At 50.8% G+C, this 19,291-nt stretch overlaps 1 protein-coding gene across 6 annotated transcripts; it reads left to right on the top strand.

The window, feature by feature from the left end:
- Window positions 1-144: 144 nt before the first annotated feature.
- LOC107215634 (uncharacterized protein KIAA1958-like) lies at window positions 145-18,588 on the top strand. 6 transcript variants are annotated; one of them, XM_015651973.3, is made up of 5 exons: window positions 145-365; window positions 8,595-8,670; window positions 14,156-14,240; window positions 14,424-15,498; window positions 17,043-18,588. In XM_015651973.3, exons 3-5 carry the CDS (start codon window positions 14,238-14,240, stop codon window positions 17,924-17,926), a joined length of 1,962 nt encoding a protein of 653 aa, XP_015507459.1. In that variant the 5' UTR covers window positions 145-365; window positions 8,595-8,670; window positions 14,156-14,237; the 3' UTR covers window positions 17,927-18,588. The 6 variants fall into 6 exon arrangements, with proteins under 6 accessions (XP_015507459.1, XP_015507458.1, XP_015507462.1 ...); XM_015651972.3 differs by having other exon boundaries at window positions 145-376; XM_015651976.3 differs by lacking the exon at window positions 8,595-8,670.
- Window positions 18,589-19,291: the final 703 nt, after the last annotated feature.

The raw sequence follows: 19,291 nt of genomic DNA, 5'->3' as shown, positions 1-19,291 counted from the left end.
CGGTAGGCGGAGGGAGGTGGCGGGGAGGAGCCATCTTCAGAGCGGGAAGGGGGTCGGGATGACACCCAGAGCCGCCATCTTGAGTGGGGGCAGGGCATCCGGAGGCACGGCGCTGGGCGCCATCTTGGGTACGGGCAAGGGGGTCCTCCCGCGTGCACGTTGTGCGGCCCGGGGCCGCGGGGGCGGCTCGGCCCCGCCGCCATGTTGGGGGCGGGCAGGGAAGCCGCGCGCCGCCGCCATCCCGGGTGAGGAGCGTCCGCCCGCCCTGCCCCTCGTGGTTCGCACAGGGCCGAGGGGCTCGCTTAAAGTATAGGAGGGAGTGTGTGTAATCGCAATTAATGTCTTAAGGATAAAGATTACCAGAGGTGAGAGAGAGGTAAGACGTTAAACGTACTTGCCGGCCTGTGGCTCAGGTAACGTTGTGAGCCTTTGCTGTCCAGCCCAGCTCTGTGGCCCATCAAGGGCACTTCAGTGTGGAATTAGATCGGCTTGTCTCACTCTTAATGTTGATCGTTGCCTGTAGGCCACACTTCTGCGGGGATTCATGTATATTCCAGGGATTTGGGGCTTGTCAAGACTATGGAAGATTTGCTTTGCAAGTGCTGGGCCACCTCTAGTGAATTTCAAGCGACTGTGGTGGCTTTGTGTAAGATCCTTCTGTGGTTCCCTCAGGGTGAGCAGGGCAAGAGTGGGGGTCTGTCCCCATCCCTGACCCTCGGGCAGAGCTGGATCCTCCCCAGCACTGCTCCATGGAGCCACTGCTGCCATGGATGAAACACTCATGGATGAAACAGCGAGTATTTGCTCACTGGGAAGGGGATTAGTTGTTCAGTTTCTTGCTATTTTCTAGTTCTGCCCTCAGCTAGGCTCCTCTGCCCTGCCAGCCCTCCCACCCAGGGCTTTTCTGTCAATGTATTTGGCAGTTCTACCAAAGTGCCTCTGCCACTGATAACCTGTAAAACACCAACACCTGGGCCGTGTATGTGAGGGCTCAGAAAGTTGTAAAAATAAGAGTGCAGATGAAATGTGGAGTGTTTTCCCTGGGCAGTGTTTCTGCATTGTGTCAGGTAACTCCGGCAGGTACAGACATGCATTTTGCATTCTCGTGTCTCTCTTGAGCGCACACTTGACATGTGAGTAGGGAAGAGAAAAAGTTAGAAGTGAAGTGGTCTATTTTCTCCCAAACCCGTGTTGCTGTGCCAGGTTCTCTGGCTGGAGCCCTCATTTCTCATCGGGGCCGTGCTCAGGGGTTTCAGTGGCCAGGATCAGACATCGCCCAGCTGATTTTTGTCACCCTCTGTAAAATGCAAGAGCTTCCCTTGGCCTTGGATCTCTCCAGGAGCTGGGAACTCTGATTCCCGAATCTTTGGGTTACTTGGCTTCCAGTTTGGCCCCTGTGGAGTTTAAAACCGAAGAAAAGTGTGTTCTGACCTATTGCTGAAGGCAACTAAACCCATCTGAAACCACAAACAGTTATTTACTGGCTCCTGCATATGAAAGGCTCAGCTGCTGCCTCAGATTTACAACTGGAGGCAAAGAATGGGAAAATGATGGGATTATGGATCCACTGTAGCTGAGAGCCAGGGAGATAAAGTGATGTGATCAAAGAGAGCAGGAATTTAGCTGCCAACACAAAGCTCCCTGTGTTCCCTTTGACTGTGCCTGGTTTAAGGTGAATTTCCCATGGAGGTGTTTCTTCTGTAAGAAAGGAATCCCTTGATGGTAGAGGATGTTGTGGAGACAGAATCCCTTTTTCTCTATATGGTGTATTTCTGTACCCTAAGGAAGAGTACCCTGAACACCCCACAAAGACTGCAAACATTCATTAACACTTGTCACCGATCACAGGCCAGGACAGGGTTTGGTTTTCTAGTAGCTGCTGAGATGAGTTTATGGCATGTGCAGATATTCCACGTGCTTTTCAGGTATCTTTGGCAGACCAAACAGGTAAATGCCACCACAGGGTTCTTGATTTCCAAAGGCCTTTCCCTTGCAGGTCTGGTCTGACTGAAAAGGCTTTTTAACATTTGTGCAAGTTTAACCTGATTTTCCACAGTTCTTGCAGAAATGATGATTGTGCAACATTTTATCAGCCATTTTCCTGCAATAGGAACAGAGTTTTTTAGACAGCATCTGCTCAGGTACTAAGGGACTGCAAGTGACCAGTGATATTGTTGTGGTTTTCTCTGGGCCAAAGGGGAAAATGCTTTTAAGAACAAGATTACACTTGATATGAAAACACAGCAGGGAGCAGGACCAGCCCCTGTGTGTCCTTGTGTTTGTTTTGAAAAACAAACCCAGATGAAAATGACCATAAAAAAAAAAAAGAGGAGGGCAAAGGGAAAAAAATGAATCAGCTTCTTTTGTATGATCCTACAGCAGCGTCCCATATCCCACCCTGGTTCTGGCTGTGGTTCCTCTGGCCAGGAAGGGCTCTGGGGCACACCCAGCTTATTCCCTTTTTGAGCCCTTCCTGCATGTGTTATCTCTTGGCATTTAGCTCACCAGCAGCAAAGAAAAACTCTGAAACAAAACCGACCCTTTCCTGCCTGTTCCTTTTGTATTGTTACACAGCTCCACAGCCTGTGTGGGGTCATGGACGCTTCTCTTTGCAACCTTGTCCTTTGCAGACTGGCAAAACTCTTCTCCTTCCTCTTCCACCCAGTGTTTCTGCCAGCAGTTTGAAAACCAGAATGCTCCTAAACAGGGGCTCAGTTCATGAACCAAACCCAAAGCCATGGGCACGGTGGTGTGTGCTGGATACTGCTGCCAATGACAATTGTTTTCCTGGAAGTTCCTCTCCTGCCCCATTATTCCCAGCAAGGCCATAAACCAGGGAACTCTCAGGGATAACTGTGCTACCACTGAATCCCAAAAAAGCCATGGAGCAGTGGGTGTCTCCAATCCTGCTTCTCTCTGTGGCTTTTAGTTATTTTCAATTCATCTCAGTGAACACGGTGGCTGAAATTTAGAATTTTTTTTTATTTCAAAGCGTATTGGCAGCTTTCAGCAGTATCTCACAGTGCCAGAACATTCTTCTGTGCATCGTTCACGATGCCACATCACCACTCTGGGAATGGTTAGTGCAGAGCAGGCGGAGCAGGAGCAGAGCAGAATCCCTGCAGAGTTTGTCAGTCCAGCATGTCTGGCTCTGACCCACAGCCTCCCCTCCTTGTCTCTGAGAGGAGGGAGCAGGAGAAGGACTCAAAGTGCCTCTGCAGCTGGGGTAGGTGGAGGAGGAGGGGTGGGAGAGCTGGTTGTGTTAGTTCCAGCATCTGGGAGAGTAGTGTGCAGCTCATACCTGCACACACGTGGCTTTCTGAGCAGGACACAACATGAATGAGGGGAGTGTTTCTTCCATTGATCCACGAGGGTTTGGCAGCATGGAGTACTATCAAAGAGTGTTCTGACTGGTAGCTGATAAATAAATGGCTTTGGAATTAAGCCTCATGTGCTGTCAGTAATAAAAATAAGTGTTCTTGGAGACTGGTTTTTTACAAGGGCCTGGACAAGGGGGAATGACTCCATGATTCTGTGATTCCTGACCTGTGTATGGGCTCCCTGAGCAGAGTGTGTGACAGCTCTGCCACCACAGCAATGTGAGACCTGTGCAGGGCCAGAGCTGAGCAGGTGAGAAACACTCTGCAAGGCAGGAGAGCTGCACCTGGGCATGGTTTTTGTTGCCATTGCACACCCTGAGTCCCCCTTTTCCAGCTGTGGGTATTTCATGCTGCAAGCACCTTCATGAACTTCAGATTTGAAGTAGAATCACAAGAGCTCACATTTTACATATTTCCTTCTTTTTAATCCACGATGCAAGAGACTTCTCTGTATTTCTGCTGTTCCCCGTCCATGTTATTTCAGCACTTCCCTGTCCCCACGGCTCCTCCCGATGCTCTGGGGTGACTCATTTCCTGTGCGGGACGAACCAGCCATTTCCTGGCTGTTCAACACAGGACTTTTTTCCCCTCCTAGTCAGGGTTGGAGTGGTGAAGATTAGGTTATGGTTTGATGAATCTGTGATTTGATTAATCCATGGTCTGATTATTCCTCCTGCAATTCATCCCATAGCTGCTCTTCCCCAGAAATCACCTAGCAGCACTTGCAGCTCATGGCTGCCCTTGCTCTTCGAGACCCAGGGCTCATGATTTGGACTCTGACATTAAATTCATCACTCTAACAGTGATCACTCTAACCAGCTCTAACAGTGCCATCCTTCCAGTCACTGCAAACCAGATCTTCTTTTCATTCAACCCATTTCAGCTCATAATAAACAAGATTTTAAAACCACTAGGCAAAGCCACTGATCTCATAGCACAGATCAAAGACAGAAATTTTGATTTATCCCCTAAGTGCTACCAAGGTTGCTTATTGTCATTTGAGAAATCCAGGTAATACCTGTGTTTGTATTAGACACAAGCTATCAGAAGGCTGAGTTGGTTCCTGTATTGATTCTGTGCCTGTATTGATTCCAGTTCTTCTCTCCAACCTGTGCTCCCAATTTCCTGAGCCACTTCTTATTCCCATCCCATGCTGTGACTAACTTGTGGACAGCTCTTGGAGCTCAGACATTGCCTGGCCATTGGAATGCCAGCTTGAGGTGTCACAGCACTTCTGAGCAGCTTTTTACTTCTGGATTTTTTAATTATACTTTTAATCTTATTTGAACACTTGGACTCATCAGCCTGCCATAGACCTGGAATGCTGGAGAAGAAACCCCCAAACAGTAGGGATGCTGCCTGTGGAGTCTGAACAGAGCACATGTGAAGGGCTGAGCTCTGAATAATTCATACCTGTAATGATTTATTCATGCCCAAAGCTGGATACCTCCCTGTGACTTTCCATTATCTCAAAGAGAAGGCTGGTTCCGATTCCATTCCGCTGTCCCCAGCCCGGTGCCAGCTCCTGAGCTGGACTCAGAGCAGGGTGGCTGACATCTCTGCTCTACACAAACAGGCACCTCCTGCCCTTCAGTGCCACAGCCGTGGCCCCTGACACCCGAACTGAAATGTAGGGACAGGTCTTTACACATTTTCCAGAAAGAACAGCAGGTTAGTTTAGTAAAAGGTAAAGCTCTTTTCCATGGATACACAGGGAAAGTGAGATCCTGAGGTCACAATGGTTGCATGACGAAAGGTCACTTTCTGAACATGGAAAGCAGGCCCTGACTTGGTGATGTGACACCGTCGAGCTGAGCTCACTCTCCACCAGAAACTACAGATTCTGTAAAGTTACAGATTCTGACACAGTTAATGCCACATTGCAGAATGCTTTTCTGCCCTTCCAGGAACCTTGCAGGAAAGCCTGGACAAAGAGAGCAGCAGCTCAGGCTCATCTTTCCTGCCTTCTCTGCACTTTCAGAAAATATAATCAGGAGAGGTTTACAGGGCCATGCTCTGAGTTCCTGACCTGGGCGAGGATTCTGCAAGACATTCAAATTCCGTCTGTCTAGAAAGGCTGAAAGATGATCCCGTGTTTCAGAGAGTCCAGACCCCCAGGCAGCACTGCTCCTCACTGGCTGGTGTGAAATTTCCTAATTGTTTAACGTGCAATCCTGACTATTTTTGTCCTTGAAATAGGCTCTGCATCAGCATAATTAAGAATGTCAAACAGGCTTGAGAACCTCTCCAAGTTGCTAAAAATGAATGTGAATTTCCTCCCTGTAGCCTCACTCTGTCTCTCCCTTGCTCTGGCCTCAGCTTTTCCGAGTGCCTGGTTCCAGCCCCTCAGCATAGTTTGCATTCCACTGCCAAGAATGAACATTTATTTATACAAACAACCCTCCTTCCAAGCACATCTCCAGCTATCCCAGGGCAGGGAAGTAAACACCATTTCTTGTCTGTCCATAGCTCCAGCTCTGCATTTCCTTCTTGCTTTAGTCAGGGGCTTGTTTGCAGGGAGACCCAAGTACCATTCTGTTGCTTCCCTGTGCCCAGCAATGGCCTGAGAAGCTCCTTCACTTCTTTACAATGATTTCATTTTGTGACCCTCTTGAGGATAATGCCACTTTCCTGATCAGCCTCTCGAGGGGGCTTGCTGGCTTAGCAACAATTTTCAGAGCTGGAACCTGTGGGGCTGTGCAGGACTTGGAGAGTACTCAGCCCCCCGGATCTGCTTCTCTCCCAGCACACCATAACCTGGCGTTCCCAGTCCATTACTGAAGCGTGGTGCTGTGCTGGTTCTCCCAGCAGTGAGGGTGGCACTGTAGTGGAGCTCAGAGGGAACTGGAACAGCAGCTCCCAGAGCAGCAGTGCCACGGGGCCGAGGGGAGGAGGCAGGTGCAGCTCATGCATTATTGCTGCAGGTCTCCATCGCTCACCTGCCAGGCTCTGTGATTGTTCCTGAAACCTTAGCTCTGCCCCTCTGTCCACAGGTGTCTCCTGTTGCATCTGCCATTCGAATGGATATGGCACAGATGCCAGATGATTCCAGACAGGAGAATGTCACAGTCTGAGCATGAGTCATTTAAATGAAAAAGGGTCCTGACAGAGAGACATGAACCTGCAGAGCATTTAGGGATGCTCCCTCGGGTGTGGAGCCTGCCTGCTGCTTGCTCCCTGCTCTGAACACAGGATTTTACAGATAGAAATTGCAGCAACGTTTGAAGAGGTGTCTACAGTATAAAGGGAGATGTGTGTGTTCCCCCAGCTCAGGCACATGGATCACACAGGTGTGTACAGCCCAGTACTGCCCATGTGCTCTTCCATGTTTGTGTCTGCAGCCCCTAATCCATCCTGTGGTTCCCCTGGAGCTGAGGGGGACACAAGAGACTCCAAAGGCAGAAGGAGCAAGAGGACAGGAGAGATTGCCCAAATCCTGCTCTCCCCCTTCCCAAATCCTGTATTTTAGTGCCACACATGGCAATTCAGGAGCCTCAGCTTCTTTCCACACTGAGTCAAGAACAAAGATGTCCAAACACAACCAGCTCAGTGAGGATGGGGACAGCCATGCTCTGTGCCCGCCATGTGCCCCATTGTCATCCCAGCCAAGAACGACATCATTTCCCCAGAGCTGCAGCTCTATTAAACACAAAGCTCCAAATTATTTCCTACTTGGATCAAAGATGTGTTTGTTCCAGTGGCACTTAAGTTTAAAAGGCAGTGCTAGGGATGAATGAAACCTTCCCAGAGGCAGCTGCTGAGGCTCAATTGGTTTGTCAGTGCTGTAGTTATGCTGTGGGCATCTCGTGGTTGCTGGCCCGTATGTTCCTGAAGGATGTTGTGCAGTGGAACAGCTTAGGGAAGCCTTGCTCTGTGGCTAAGGGGCTTTTGCTTTCATGATGTGAAGGTTTGCTCATGCTTCAGATGGTGAAAGTGTTCAGGAATCTCACATTCTGATTGCAGACTCAAAGCCAAAGCACTCTGGATTAAACTGGGTGGAAGATACACAACGGCCTGTATGTGCAGAACCATGGAGCTGGAGGTTTGATTATAGTCTGGGGTCTGGATGAGGAACCTGCTCCCTAAATATCATCTCCTGGTCTGGATTGTATAGCAGATGCTCCCTGTGACAGACAGGAGGTGAAGGAAGCCCTCTGGAGTATGAAATTAAGCATTAAAAGAACATGAAGGCAGGAACATGCAGCATGTGAAGTCAGGGAGAACTGAGAACACTGGCAATGCCAAAGGAACAAAAGAAACTCAATATCCTTCAGAAGTTTTAATATTTAATTGGTGAGCTGTCTGATACCAGGGCAGTGAGTGTGGCAGGCAATGACAGGAACCTGTGCAAGGGGAATCTCATGGGGCCCCAGCATCCCCAAAACACAGGCACAGGGCTCCTTGTGTGCAGAACCAGCAGTTATGTGTGCAGCTCCCTGCTCTGCACCACAGCACTGAACTGCTGGTTTTGGGTAAAACCAGCACCACCACAGCCCAGAACAGTCCTAGTGCCTGGCAGCAGGTCTGGAAGCTGGAGATCACAAACCAGCATCACTCCTGGCTCCTTCCTGTGCAGGTACTGCCTGCACCTTCAGCCAGAGGAGCATTTCCATGAGCTCACTCACTCTCCCAAATTCCCTCCAGAGGGGCAGTTCAGCTACATTTTCTTAATTGAAGGTCAGGGCTCAAAAAATACATGACAATACTTTATTTATTGAGAAAATACTTTGTTCCATACTGCAGGATGACAAGTTCCTACTGCAGCAGTTGGAAGTCAGTTCTCAGAATCTTTCCCTGAGGGACACTTTCTGCTGAGAGCTCTAGATCCAAACCACCCATTGGCTCTGGTTTCTCTGGATCTTCTGAGTGGAGTTGTCTGGTTTCTCCTCGCACTCTGGGCAGGGTGTTATGGCTGCAGTTCTCCCAGATCCAAGGCCAAGTGTGTGTTTCTTGTCCAAAGGATCATCCAGCTGTGGGGTTTTCATCCCTAAGGCTTTCAGCTCTGCTCTCAAGGAGTGGGGGACAGCAATGGAGAGCCAGTCTCCAGATCCTGCTGGTCCTGGCTGCTCCAGGCGGCCACTCAGAGCCCAACAAAGCCAAGGGCTCTCAGCTCTCAGGGCAGAGAGCTTTGTTCATGGCTTCCACCCCACCCCAGGGACTGGTGGGTTGCTTTGAGTTCCCTTTCCTAAGGAACACATCTCCCCTCTCTCCTAGGCTGCACCCTGGATAAGATCCTGTCCTTGGGCAGTGCTTTGTGCTGTGGGAGGCTGCCTGCCTGACCTTGGAGCAGGTAAGGGAGACAGTGGCACGTCAAAACAAGGCCAGAGTAGAAAACTGAGCAGGATCCAAGGCTCCAAAGGTGGGAACCTCACAGATGGCATCACCAGGGAGCATAAAGCAATGTATTTGCCTTTGGCAAAATCCTGGGGTGCTTCTCAGGGGGATGTTCTGTGAGGGATAAGAACTTGGGGCTCTTTGTGCTCCCCGTGCCAGTGATCCAGGAGGGACTGGAACAAGGCTTCCCACAGCCAGGGAGCTTCCCCTTCCCTGCAAGGTACTTTGTTACCAACACTGCTTTTTCCTGCCTCCAGGAGCCATTTCCCATCCCATCCCAGCAAACACCTGGGGTGCAGAAGTGAACATGAGCGTTTGCCTGGTGCTGGTGAGGCCGAGTCCTGCACCCCCAGGCTGAGGCTGAGTCACCTCAATTTCAGGGGCTTTAGACAGGGGTAGGAAGGAGCTGAGGTGTCAGTCACTAAAGATGGTCTGTATTGCAAAAGAAATAGGTTACCATGTCCTAGTGTGAACAATTACATCTAATTACAAGTCACAGCTTCACCACAAATACTATTTAATAACAAATTGATGCCACACTCCAGCCATTGTGTGCTGGGGGAACACGTCAGCTCTGGCCTGTGGGCAGGTGGGACAGCAGGGGAGGGGGTCTGGCTCAGCTCAGCTCAGCTCGGGCAGGTGCCAGACCCCAAAACTCGGGTGAAACTGGCTGCTGGATTTTGTTCCCAGCAGTGGTGTGTGGGGTTGGGTTGGGTTGGATTGGTTGGGGTCAGTTTAGCAGATGGTTGATGAAACGTCTTATGTCACACAATGATTTTAGTTAAACTTTAAAAGGCTGCTCAGAAATGTAAAAAACCGCAATAAACGCCTTAACAATTAAATTAAACGGGATTTGTGCTCTCCCCTGGCCAGCCCCAGCTGTTGGCTTTGGCTGTTTGGTGGAGCAGCACTGACCGAGCCCGGCCCGGGGTCTCGCTTCTCTCGGCCCCGCCGCACCGGTGCGGCTCCGCCTGCGGTGCTGCGGCTCCCGGCGGGGCCCGGGACCGGCGCGGCCGGGCCGAGCACCGGGGACCGAGCGCCCCCTGCCGGTACCGGGGCCGAGCTCTCCATGCAGGTACCGGAGCCGAGCGCCCCCTGCCGGTACCGGGGCCGAGCTCCCCCTGCCGTTACCGGAGCCGGGCTCCCCCTGCCGGTACCGGAGCCGGGTGCCCCCTGCCGGTACCGGGCGGCGGCTCCGGAACAAAAGGGTTCCCGTTCCACGTCGTTCCCGGTTGATTCGCGTGCCCGGCGCGCTCAAACGCGGCAGAACCGGGAGGACCAAAGGTGCTCGTGCAGCGGGAGGTGCCGGAGCCGCCCGGTGCCCGGTGCTTGGCGACAAACCCCGAGAGCAGCGAGTGAAGCAGCGATGCTCCTGCACGGGCCCAGGGTGAGGGGACAGATCGCTGTCACACGAGCAGCGGTGGGGGACACGGTCCGTATCCACGGCTGTGCCGGTAACGTCTCCAGCTGTCCCCGGGGCGCTGGCACAGCTGTGCCCCCAGACCCCACCGTGACACTGTGTCAGTGCTGCAGCATTTCCTGCCCAGGTCGCTGATTTCAGCTCTCCAACTTCCTCCTCCTGGGAAATACAACGTGAGCTCCTATTAATAGAAGTTTGTGGTTTCTAATGAATTTTTTCCTTCACTCCGGCTGGTTTGGTGGCTGATCCCTGTTTGGTGGCCCAGTGCTGTGCCAGCTGCCCGTGGCTTTTATTAGCACTTTTCAGAGGCCTTGGTTTAGTGCTCACAGTTTCATCCCAGGCCTGTGGCTCTGGAACGCAGCCCCTCTGAAGCAGAGATAATTGGAACTCGGGGGGGAAAAAGTGGTGTCCGAGTCTTTGAACAAAAAGGGTCTTGTTTCAGGAATGTGGTGCTGGAGGCCAGTGTTTGCCAGCAGGGTCTGTCTCCTGCTGGAGCTGGTGCCTGCACTCAGATCCTGCCCTCCACAGACACTCTGGGTGGGACTTTCTGGGAGCATCTCTTAAAATGGAGGCAGAGTGTCCCATGGCAAGTACAGGATGTATCCTGAGAATTGTATTTCTGCAAGCAGAGCAGGAGGGGCTGGTAGGAGGATGTGGGGAAGCAGGAAGAGAACTGAAGAGGTGCTCATAAGATTCTTGTACAGGGCAGAGGAGGAGGGAAACAAACAACGCAGAGAACAGGAAAACCGATACGCTAGGAAATCATGGATCCACCCCCTGGGCTCCTGCTAAGGAGGATGGGACAAACTCCATGATTTCTGGCAGCCATGAGCTGCAGCTGCTCCACTCAGCTCCCATACTGCAGCCAGATGCGTTTGAGTGCATCCCCTCCTGCCCTGACACAGCCCCAGCAGTGCCCCCATGCTCTGGCAATGCCCCACACGTGTTTGGGGATGTCCCAGGTCCCCTCACCTCCAGGGAGGGTTTCCCAAGGGAGCAGGGAAGGGGGCAGGAGTCAAGTGCTGTTCTGTATCCTGTTGTTTTCCTACCAGGATTGTTGCAGTTTCCTGCACTGTCTTATCTGGAGCAGGGAAGCCAGCGCTCTCCAGTTCTCTGGCTCTGTGCATGTTCCAGGTTCTAATCTGCAAAACAGGCGTTGGAGCTGTGAAAGGAACCAGCCAGGGCTGTCACAGGGCAATGGGACAAGGACAGAGGGGGCAAAGGGCTTTTAGTGCCTTGAAATTAGTGTCTTTATGTAGTGTTCATGTTTGTACAAGGCTGTGTCTGTTTTATGGGTTCAGGCCTCCAGCACACCTGGGAGGGGGAGAGAGGAAGATCCCGGTGGTGACATTCTCTGGTGATTCTGTGTCTGACAGACCTTATAGGAGGATAAATCTCAGAAAGTGCTGAGTTTGCTTTTCCCCCCACCAAGGACTCAAAGGACACACATAAAGTCTTAAAACCAAAAAAGCATTCCCATCTTTCAGTCAGCCCAAAGTTCAGTCTCTCCTGAAGTGCTGGAGACTCCTGTGAGATTATCTGGCCATTTTCTGGAATACAGAGGTAAAATCAGCACCCACAGCACTGAGGCCTGGAAAGCCAAACCTTATAGATTCAAAAAAAAAACCAAAAAACAAAAAACCCAACACTTTATTTTTTTTTCCAAGAGTGAACCTGAATTCACCTAGCTGTAGGTTTTAGCTGTAGACTGAATTCCCCGTGGGTTAAAAAAAATTAAAATACTTTACTGTACAGCTCTGGAATGTCCTGTTTTCCTGCAGAAAGGTGTGGGTCCTGTACACAGTGTCCATTATCAGATGGGAGCCTCTCCTGGAAAGAGGATTAACCCACAACATCACTCCCAGCCACACTGACACTGAATCAGGCACAAGGCTCCAAAACAAGCCTCACCCCAAACTCTAATCCCAGACCCTTCCCCACAGGGATCTCAGGGTTGCTGGAAGCAGTTAAACACTGTGGCAACAATCAAGATGGATTTCTATTATTCAAAAGGAAGACAGATACACCAGTTTAGCCTTTGGGGAAAGGACAGTGGTAATTTTTCTCACTCAGCTGTGACTGTGAATCCAGACTGATTCCACTTGATTCCTTTGAGGGAATCACAGCTGCTGGAAGTCTGAGGGCCACAGCAGCCTAAAGGGTCTGTAGCCGAGCACCAGAGCCTGTGCTGGGAATTAAACAGCAAGAGAAGAAAAGGCTTTTCTTTCCAAGAGATCAGGAAGAGGAAGACATGTGCCTGGAGATAAGGAAAGATAAAAGCATTCCATTTGCAGAGGCCTGTGATAGGGATCAAGATGTTCATCTGCCAAGTCAGTAATTTTGTGGCCGTATGACCATGCGGAGTTTCCGTTCCTGTTACCTTTTCCCACACTGACTGAAGGCACCAGATTGTTGGCATGGAAGTTCCTTTCAGTCTCCCTGAGTGGCTTAGCCCTTTCGGGGAATTGCACAGGCTGAACTCGAAGATAAAACTCTCTTTTACTTCAGGAGGGAAAATGGTTCTTCCCCAAGTTTGTGTTCAGCTTGTAGGGCTCAGCAGGAGCAGGCTGTGAGCTCCCTTGGCCTGGGGAGGTGGGAACAGGTCAGACAGCTCTGGGGAGAAGCTTGGGTAGAGCTTGTTTTCTATGAGGGGTCAGGGCAGCCGAAATGGCCATTGGAGGTGACTCCCTGCCCTGTTTGCTGGGATTCATCAGGAGTGAGCTCACGGGAACAGTAGATCCCATACAAGGCCTTGATTAACATCAGGAGCTCAGATAGCATTTGCTGCTTCCAAAAAGGCTTTTATTGTCTGATTTTTTTGTTAAAGCAGCAGCAGATTTCAGTAAAAAAATTTCAGTAAATCCCGCCTTTGCACATTCCACACGCTGGCACGCACAACAGCCAAGCATTTGGGCTAAAATTATCTGTGCTATCATTAGGAAGGAACATATGGATTGATGGAGAAGAAGGGAGCTGTGCTGCTGTGCTCTAGGCTCACCCCAAAAGGAGCAGTTCCTGTGCCTCCTGGCCAGAGGTGTGACCTGTTCTCTTTGACAGGAGAGCCAATGTGTTGGGCTGGTGCTGGATGGGCACCAAAGGTCACCCAGGGCATTGGGCACTGAGGGCACTGGGCACAGCACAGCCATTCCTGCCCCTGTGCTGCTGGCTTCACCCTCAGCCCAACTCCCAGACTCCTGAGATAAATCCTTGTGGACAGGCACACGTTCATGGATTACAGGGCAGCCCTTCTCTGTGTTCTCCCCAAGAGCTGTGTTCCCTATAGGCCAGAACTGCTCAAAAGAACTGCTCAAAGAACCACTTTAGGCAAGGTTCCCATGTCCAGCATTTTCTTTTTAAAAAGCCTTGCCTCTTTTACCACCACTGATTGCAAAGCTTTTGATTAATCATGAACTGAGATGCGAGTGTGTGGTGTTAGCCATGGCCACACAGGCTCCCAGGCTGCCGTGGTGCTGAGGGCGTGTTACGTGTTCCCTGTGGCACAAAAACAGGGATGGTTTCCAGGCTGCTGCATGGAGCCTTCTGAACAGATGGGAGGGTTTCAGATTTAGTCTCTAATATAAATACAAGTTGCATGTGCAAGTCCTTCAGTTGGGAAACTGCCTGTCATGACTGTTTGCAAAGTCGGAGAATGTCAGGCTGAACCAGCCTCACTATTCCTGGTTCTCTCTCTGTAGTTCAGCACTTGGAGACACAGAGCTTGCCAACCCCAGAGTGCTGAAGGAATGGCTTGCAAAGTTCAGTTTGTAAAATTCTATTTTCAGTGTTTATATTTAGTTTCCGTTTCGTTGGTGTTGCAGAAGCTGATCCTGCAAATATTTACCCCAGTTAGGTTTTGTGTGTAGAGTTCTTGGGAGTGCAGTGGGAACTCAGCCCAGGGAGGGCACAGGCCTGCAGTGGGCTGAGCATGGAGAAATTCAGTTGCATTTTCTGGTCAGGGTTTTATATATATACATATACACATATCCATGTATATAGCACACATATGTGATGATCATTTCAGGTTCAGAGAGAGAAAGGCCATTCAAAGAGTCACTTACTGATCCCCACCTGAGAGAAGGCTCAGTGAGACAGAAAGCAGCAGCATGGTGAGTGTTCTGTTATGGCATAAATGATAGCACAGACAAGAAAGAAAGAAAAAATTAATTTTTAAAAGGAGTGCTGAGTTGATGTTGTTGGTCTACAATTATTGTACTGTTGGGGAGGGACAGAAACAGCCCCAGGACTGCTCTTGTCTGCACATCCTCATGTTCTCTCCAACACCTTTACAGAGCAAGAGCACCAGTGACAGAGAGTTCAGCGATGCCAGTTCCCTTCAATCAGATCTCTCCAATCTTGTGATCTGGGCACACAGTCACGGGACCATCTGCAACCAGATCCCATTCCTGGAATTTATGCAGAACATGGGTCACCTGAGCAATGACAGCACTGTGGTGTGGATGTGCAGAGTTGGACATGCCTATCACTGGCACTGTGGGAACTTACATGACCGAGGTGAAGAAGAGACCAAGGCTGTAGGAAGGAGAAAGAGGCTCCTGTCTTCTGAGTCTTCGGCAAGGGAATCCAAATTTGAGGAAAAGAGGTTCAAGCTGACCCCATCATCTTTTGAGATGGGTCAAACAGATTCTGGGAGCACAGGGTTATGTGGCAGATCCCAAGGAATCAATGACAGGAAACCTGTACCATCAATCTCTGCAGGAGAGAAGTACTTGCCAAAGTCTGATACTAGAGTTCAAACTGGCGAAGAGGACGAGAAGTCCAAAAGTGACAAAGACATACAGCTCATCTCTGATGAAGAGAAGCATGAGGCAGAAGAAAACAACCAAGGAGACAGAATCAGCCAGGATAATGTGTCAGAGCCATCTGTTGAGGAGTTGGAGATGCTTCACTGCCAGACAAGGGCAGTGCACCAGCCAGCAGCCTCCCAAAGAGCAGCCTGTACCCCCACAGCAAGGTCTCTCGTCAGTGACTCGGAGGACCTGAGCACAAACATCCTGAAGCTGGGTCCTTTCACTGCTACAGGGCCCACAGCTGAAACTTCCAGATCAAAGAGCCTCCTGGGGTCAGAAACACCAAAGGTGTGCTTCAAATCCCTTCCCATCCTCAGCGCTAAGGCCAGGGCCCAGCTTGAATCACAGCCCTCTGTGATACTCTTTGAGTTCCAAGCCACTGCTGATGTTCAGCAACATCTCCAGCTGACCCCTCCCAAGTGTAGCACACCGAGAATGGGCTCCAGCAGGGATGGTGCTGAGAATGTGAGTGAGGACAGTGACACATCCAGGCAGACACCTTGTTCTTCAGCCTTCCAGAGTCCAGAGAGCCATCCACCTGCAGCCTCAAATGAAGGTAAGACAGCCTAGAGTTCTGTGCCTGCAGGGGTGTGGGGGTGTTCTATTAATCACTTTCCCAAAATATCCAAGGAGGGCGAGTTCACATCACTGCCAAGATCTGTACTGCAGCATCTAAGTAAATATCTTGGATTTGGGGCACTCCTGTTTCTGCTCAAGGGGACTGCAAAGCTCCCTGCCTAAAGGAATTGGTACTTCTGTAGGAAATGCCCTTCTCTGGGGTACCCAAAGATGTTCTTGGCTGTGCCCCAGCCCCAACATCCCGGTTTGAATACTCTGGTCTTCCAAAGTATTCCCAGTATTCCCTCACAGTATGTTGGCCATACTTGAGAGAGTCCCTGTGGGAAACTGGAGCCAGAGTGGGGGAACTCAGGTCTCAAGAGGAAGAAACAAGAGGAAATAACGCAGAGAAATTGTGGCCAAATTTGGCTGCACCAAAGCCAGTGGCAAAACCTCCCGGTGCTGGCAGTGGCAACAGAAAGTCAGTTCTGCATAGGAAATTGCTTTAGTCCTTTCAAGAATGAAGTTTTCATATGTGCTGTCCTGCAGCACAGAGGCCTGGGTGTGTCCTTGCAAAGGGCAGAGGTTGCTGTGGCAGCATTTGGGGTCTGCCTGCTTACAACACTTACACCACCAGTGCTGGTCCTGAAAAGGCTTAGGGGTTGTTGTTCCTTGTGGAGCCATAACCACACAAACTGCCAGAATTGGGGTTTGGGAGCAGTATTTTACTGTTTTCATAACTGATGTCACGTGTCATCTGAAGGGACTGGGAATTCTTCTGGGAATGTCTGTGTAGTAGCTGTTCCTGCCAAGGTAACTGGCTCATGGCTCAGAGGAGGCCTCAGCATTATTGATTCATGAGCTGTTCCTCTCTGCACCTGGAGCAGTCAGTACAAAACAGGCCAAAACCCCAAACCAGTGAGACAGCCATCAGCCTTTCAGGATGACAACTAAGCCTGTAAAAAAGAACCTGGTGCAGAAAGGGAAATCTCTCGGTGTTGGCTCATGAGCCCTTTTCCATCACCCCGTCCTCAGCCCTGGACGAGGCACAGGCGAGCAGATGGAGCTTTCCAGCAATCCAAAGAATTCATTTCTCATGCTACATCGAACTAGGTAGATGTGGTATTGCCATGGCAACTTGAGAGAGAGCCCAACCAGAATCCTGGCAATCCTTTAAACAAAATCATAGTACACTTTTCACTCACCTGTTTGTTCTCCCTCACCATCCACCCCAACTTTTGGTTTATGCTGTTATTTCACAGTGAGAGGGAAATTTCCCTGTATGGCAGTGAGCAGGGCCAGCTGCCAAGGGAGAGGGAGCAGGAAGGAGCTTGACTTTCCCTGGAAAGCTGGGCACTGTTGGGTTGTGCTAGCTTGTGGAGAACACAAATATGACCCACACTTGTAGGGGAAGGGATCTGGGAGAGTTCTGTCCTCTCTGAATGGCTTCCAGAAGGCAGGTAGACACTATCCTGTATCTCCTGGTGTTTTACTGATCTTTGTGGATTCTTGCTGTCCATGAAGTTGTATCTTGTCTTTTAGATGTGCTGAAGAAGCAGGAGAAGAAAACCAATAGCAGTGGAGCCACGGTGTTCAAGGAGTGGCTGAAGTTGCACCACCCCTCCGAGACACGCAAGATCCACACACTGCCTCCTGCAGACCTTGACAGCTACCTGGTCTCGTTCTTCAGCTCTGCCAAGAGACAGAATGGCATGGATTTTTCTTCCAATTCTTTGAGTTTCTTCCAGCACAACATCAGCCGGTACCTCAAGGAGCACAACTACCCATACAACATATTGAGAGGGCCAGAGTTCAGGGCCTCTCAGGAAGCCTATAAATTAAATCATTGGTGTCTGTTCCTAAAGGAGGAAGGGTGGAGTGTTGTGGAGAACATGACAGATGATGATGTGGAAAACCTTTCTAAGAAGGGAATTTTAAGCAAGACACACCCTCAGGGCTTGCTACACCTCATGCTCACCAGCCTCATTAGGGGGTTTGGGGCCAGCACCCACTACCAGGCCCACCAGCTGTACTGGGGACAGGTGGTGCTGAGGAAGACCAAAGGAGAGCTGGAGTACTTGGAGTGGAAACATGATCTGAGCCCCAAGGGAGACATAGAGGAGCTATGCCCACGGCTCTTTGCCAAGCCTGAGGATCCAGAGACCTGCCCAGTTGCTAGTTACAAGGAGTATGCCAGGAAGAGGCCACCAGACATGCTGAAAGACAACCACCCTCTGTACCTGCTTCCCAAGTCACTGTGCTCCGTATGGGACGAAGTGTGGTACAGCAGGAAGGCAGTGACAAAACCCAAAATTTATAAGATCTTGAAAGTTATTACCCAGGAAGTCACAAGAACTGAAAGGAAGACCAGGAAACTGGTGTGTCCCTTTGGCTTTGCCCCTTCAAGCTCTCCAAAGCCGGTCTGAAGCAGAATCCTATTGCAATATTTGGTGTAGGTTGAGAACAAACATCCTTCTGCTGGGCTTCACCTTGGCACTGAAGTTACCTACAGATCTGCAGTGCCTTGGCTTTCAGAGAATCTCCTTTGTTGTTGTTTCTGTTACTGGAATTGATAATTCAGTGAGTTAAGGAGAATCTTCAGTTTCACATTTGCCAAAAAAAGTTAATGTTCTACCATGTGGTCAATGCTGTTAGAAACAGCCAGTGTTGATACAGAGGGGGCTCAGAGGTGGCAGAGCCTGGCCAGGAGCGTCAGCTGCACCCCCATTTTGAGGGTGACACCACACACAGCTCAGCCTGGGGCACAGACCTGCAGGGAAGGATGAGCAACATGAGGAGAGTGATGACGCTGCCGATCCCAACCTCGCAGGAATGCTTCTGACAAGGTTCAGGTCATTTCCCTTAGGGAAAGATTCATAGATGGAAGAAGTTATGGCTGTTTAAAGAAGTTACTTAAAGTGTCTGACAATGTTGAAAGGTTTTATAGTAAGTGGTTTCTCTGGAGTGCAAAACACAACTCCACAAAGGCACTGGGAGGTGAACTCAGCTCTGCTCAGCTGTTCCAGTGCTGTTTAGAACCCTTTTGGTTGCATTGTTGACAGAGCCAAATAAAAGAACTTTTAATTCAGCCCTGTCTGTCTGTGCCTGATCAGCAGGTGATGCTTTCCTGGAACACTGGTGTGTTCCCTGTTGTGCTCAGTCTCCCCTGCTCCCAGCCCATGGCAGAGCTTTGGGCCCTTTGAAGCCCTATGAACCATCCCCATGGTGTCAAACGAAGCCTTGGGAATCAAGCTCTTCACCAGAATTGGTCCCATTCAACCAATTGAACATCAAGAGGTAACTTAAGGACGTTTGAACAAACATAAAAACAAACTCTAAAGGTGCTGGAGGGCGCCTGCCAGCGCCCCTTGTGCTTTGGAGCACCGGTGGCATCACCATGACACCACGACAGAGCAGCTGTCCCGGGGGTCCTGCCGGTGCTGGGTGCCAGTCCCGGGTGACCCAGCCACGGTCACACCTCTGGTCCCGGCTTCCCTCGGCAGCCCCCAGACCCCCCGGCTCGGGCTCTTTGCTCCCTGGCGCTGCTCGGTTCGGCCCTCGCCCAAGGCTCGGCAACGAGCGGCTGCTGACGGGGAGAACAGGTTACAGCATCTGCCCTGTCACAGCCCCTGGGCACCTCCCGGCACCCTGAGCTCCGCCGGGGAAACCCCCGGTCCCGGCCGGTCCGTACCGGGGTCCCGGCGGGTCGGTACCCGGGTCCCGGCCGGTCCGTACCGGGGTCCCGGCGGGTCCGTACCCGGGTCCCGGCGGGTCCGTACCCGGGTCCCGGC

This window comes from Parus major, chromosome 28 (genome assembly GCF_001522545.3).
Source record: "Parus major isolate Abel chromosome 28, Parus_major1.1, whole genome shotgun sequence".
Classification (NCBI taxonomy): domain Eukaryota; kingdom Metazoa; phylum Chordata; class Aves; order Passeriformes; family Paridae; genus Parus; species Parus major.
The sequence above is the reverse complement of the archived record's forward strand: the minus strand, read 5'-3'. Positions and strand labels throughout refer to the sequence as shown.

Excerpts from the sequence above, each read along its gene's own strand:
- LOC107215634 (XM_015651976.3), top strand. Across the intron at positions 15,499-17,042 it reads ACCTGCAGCCTCAAATGAAG|ATGTGCTGAAGAAGCAGGAG; the intron begins GTAAGACAGCCT and ends CTTGTCTTTTAG.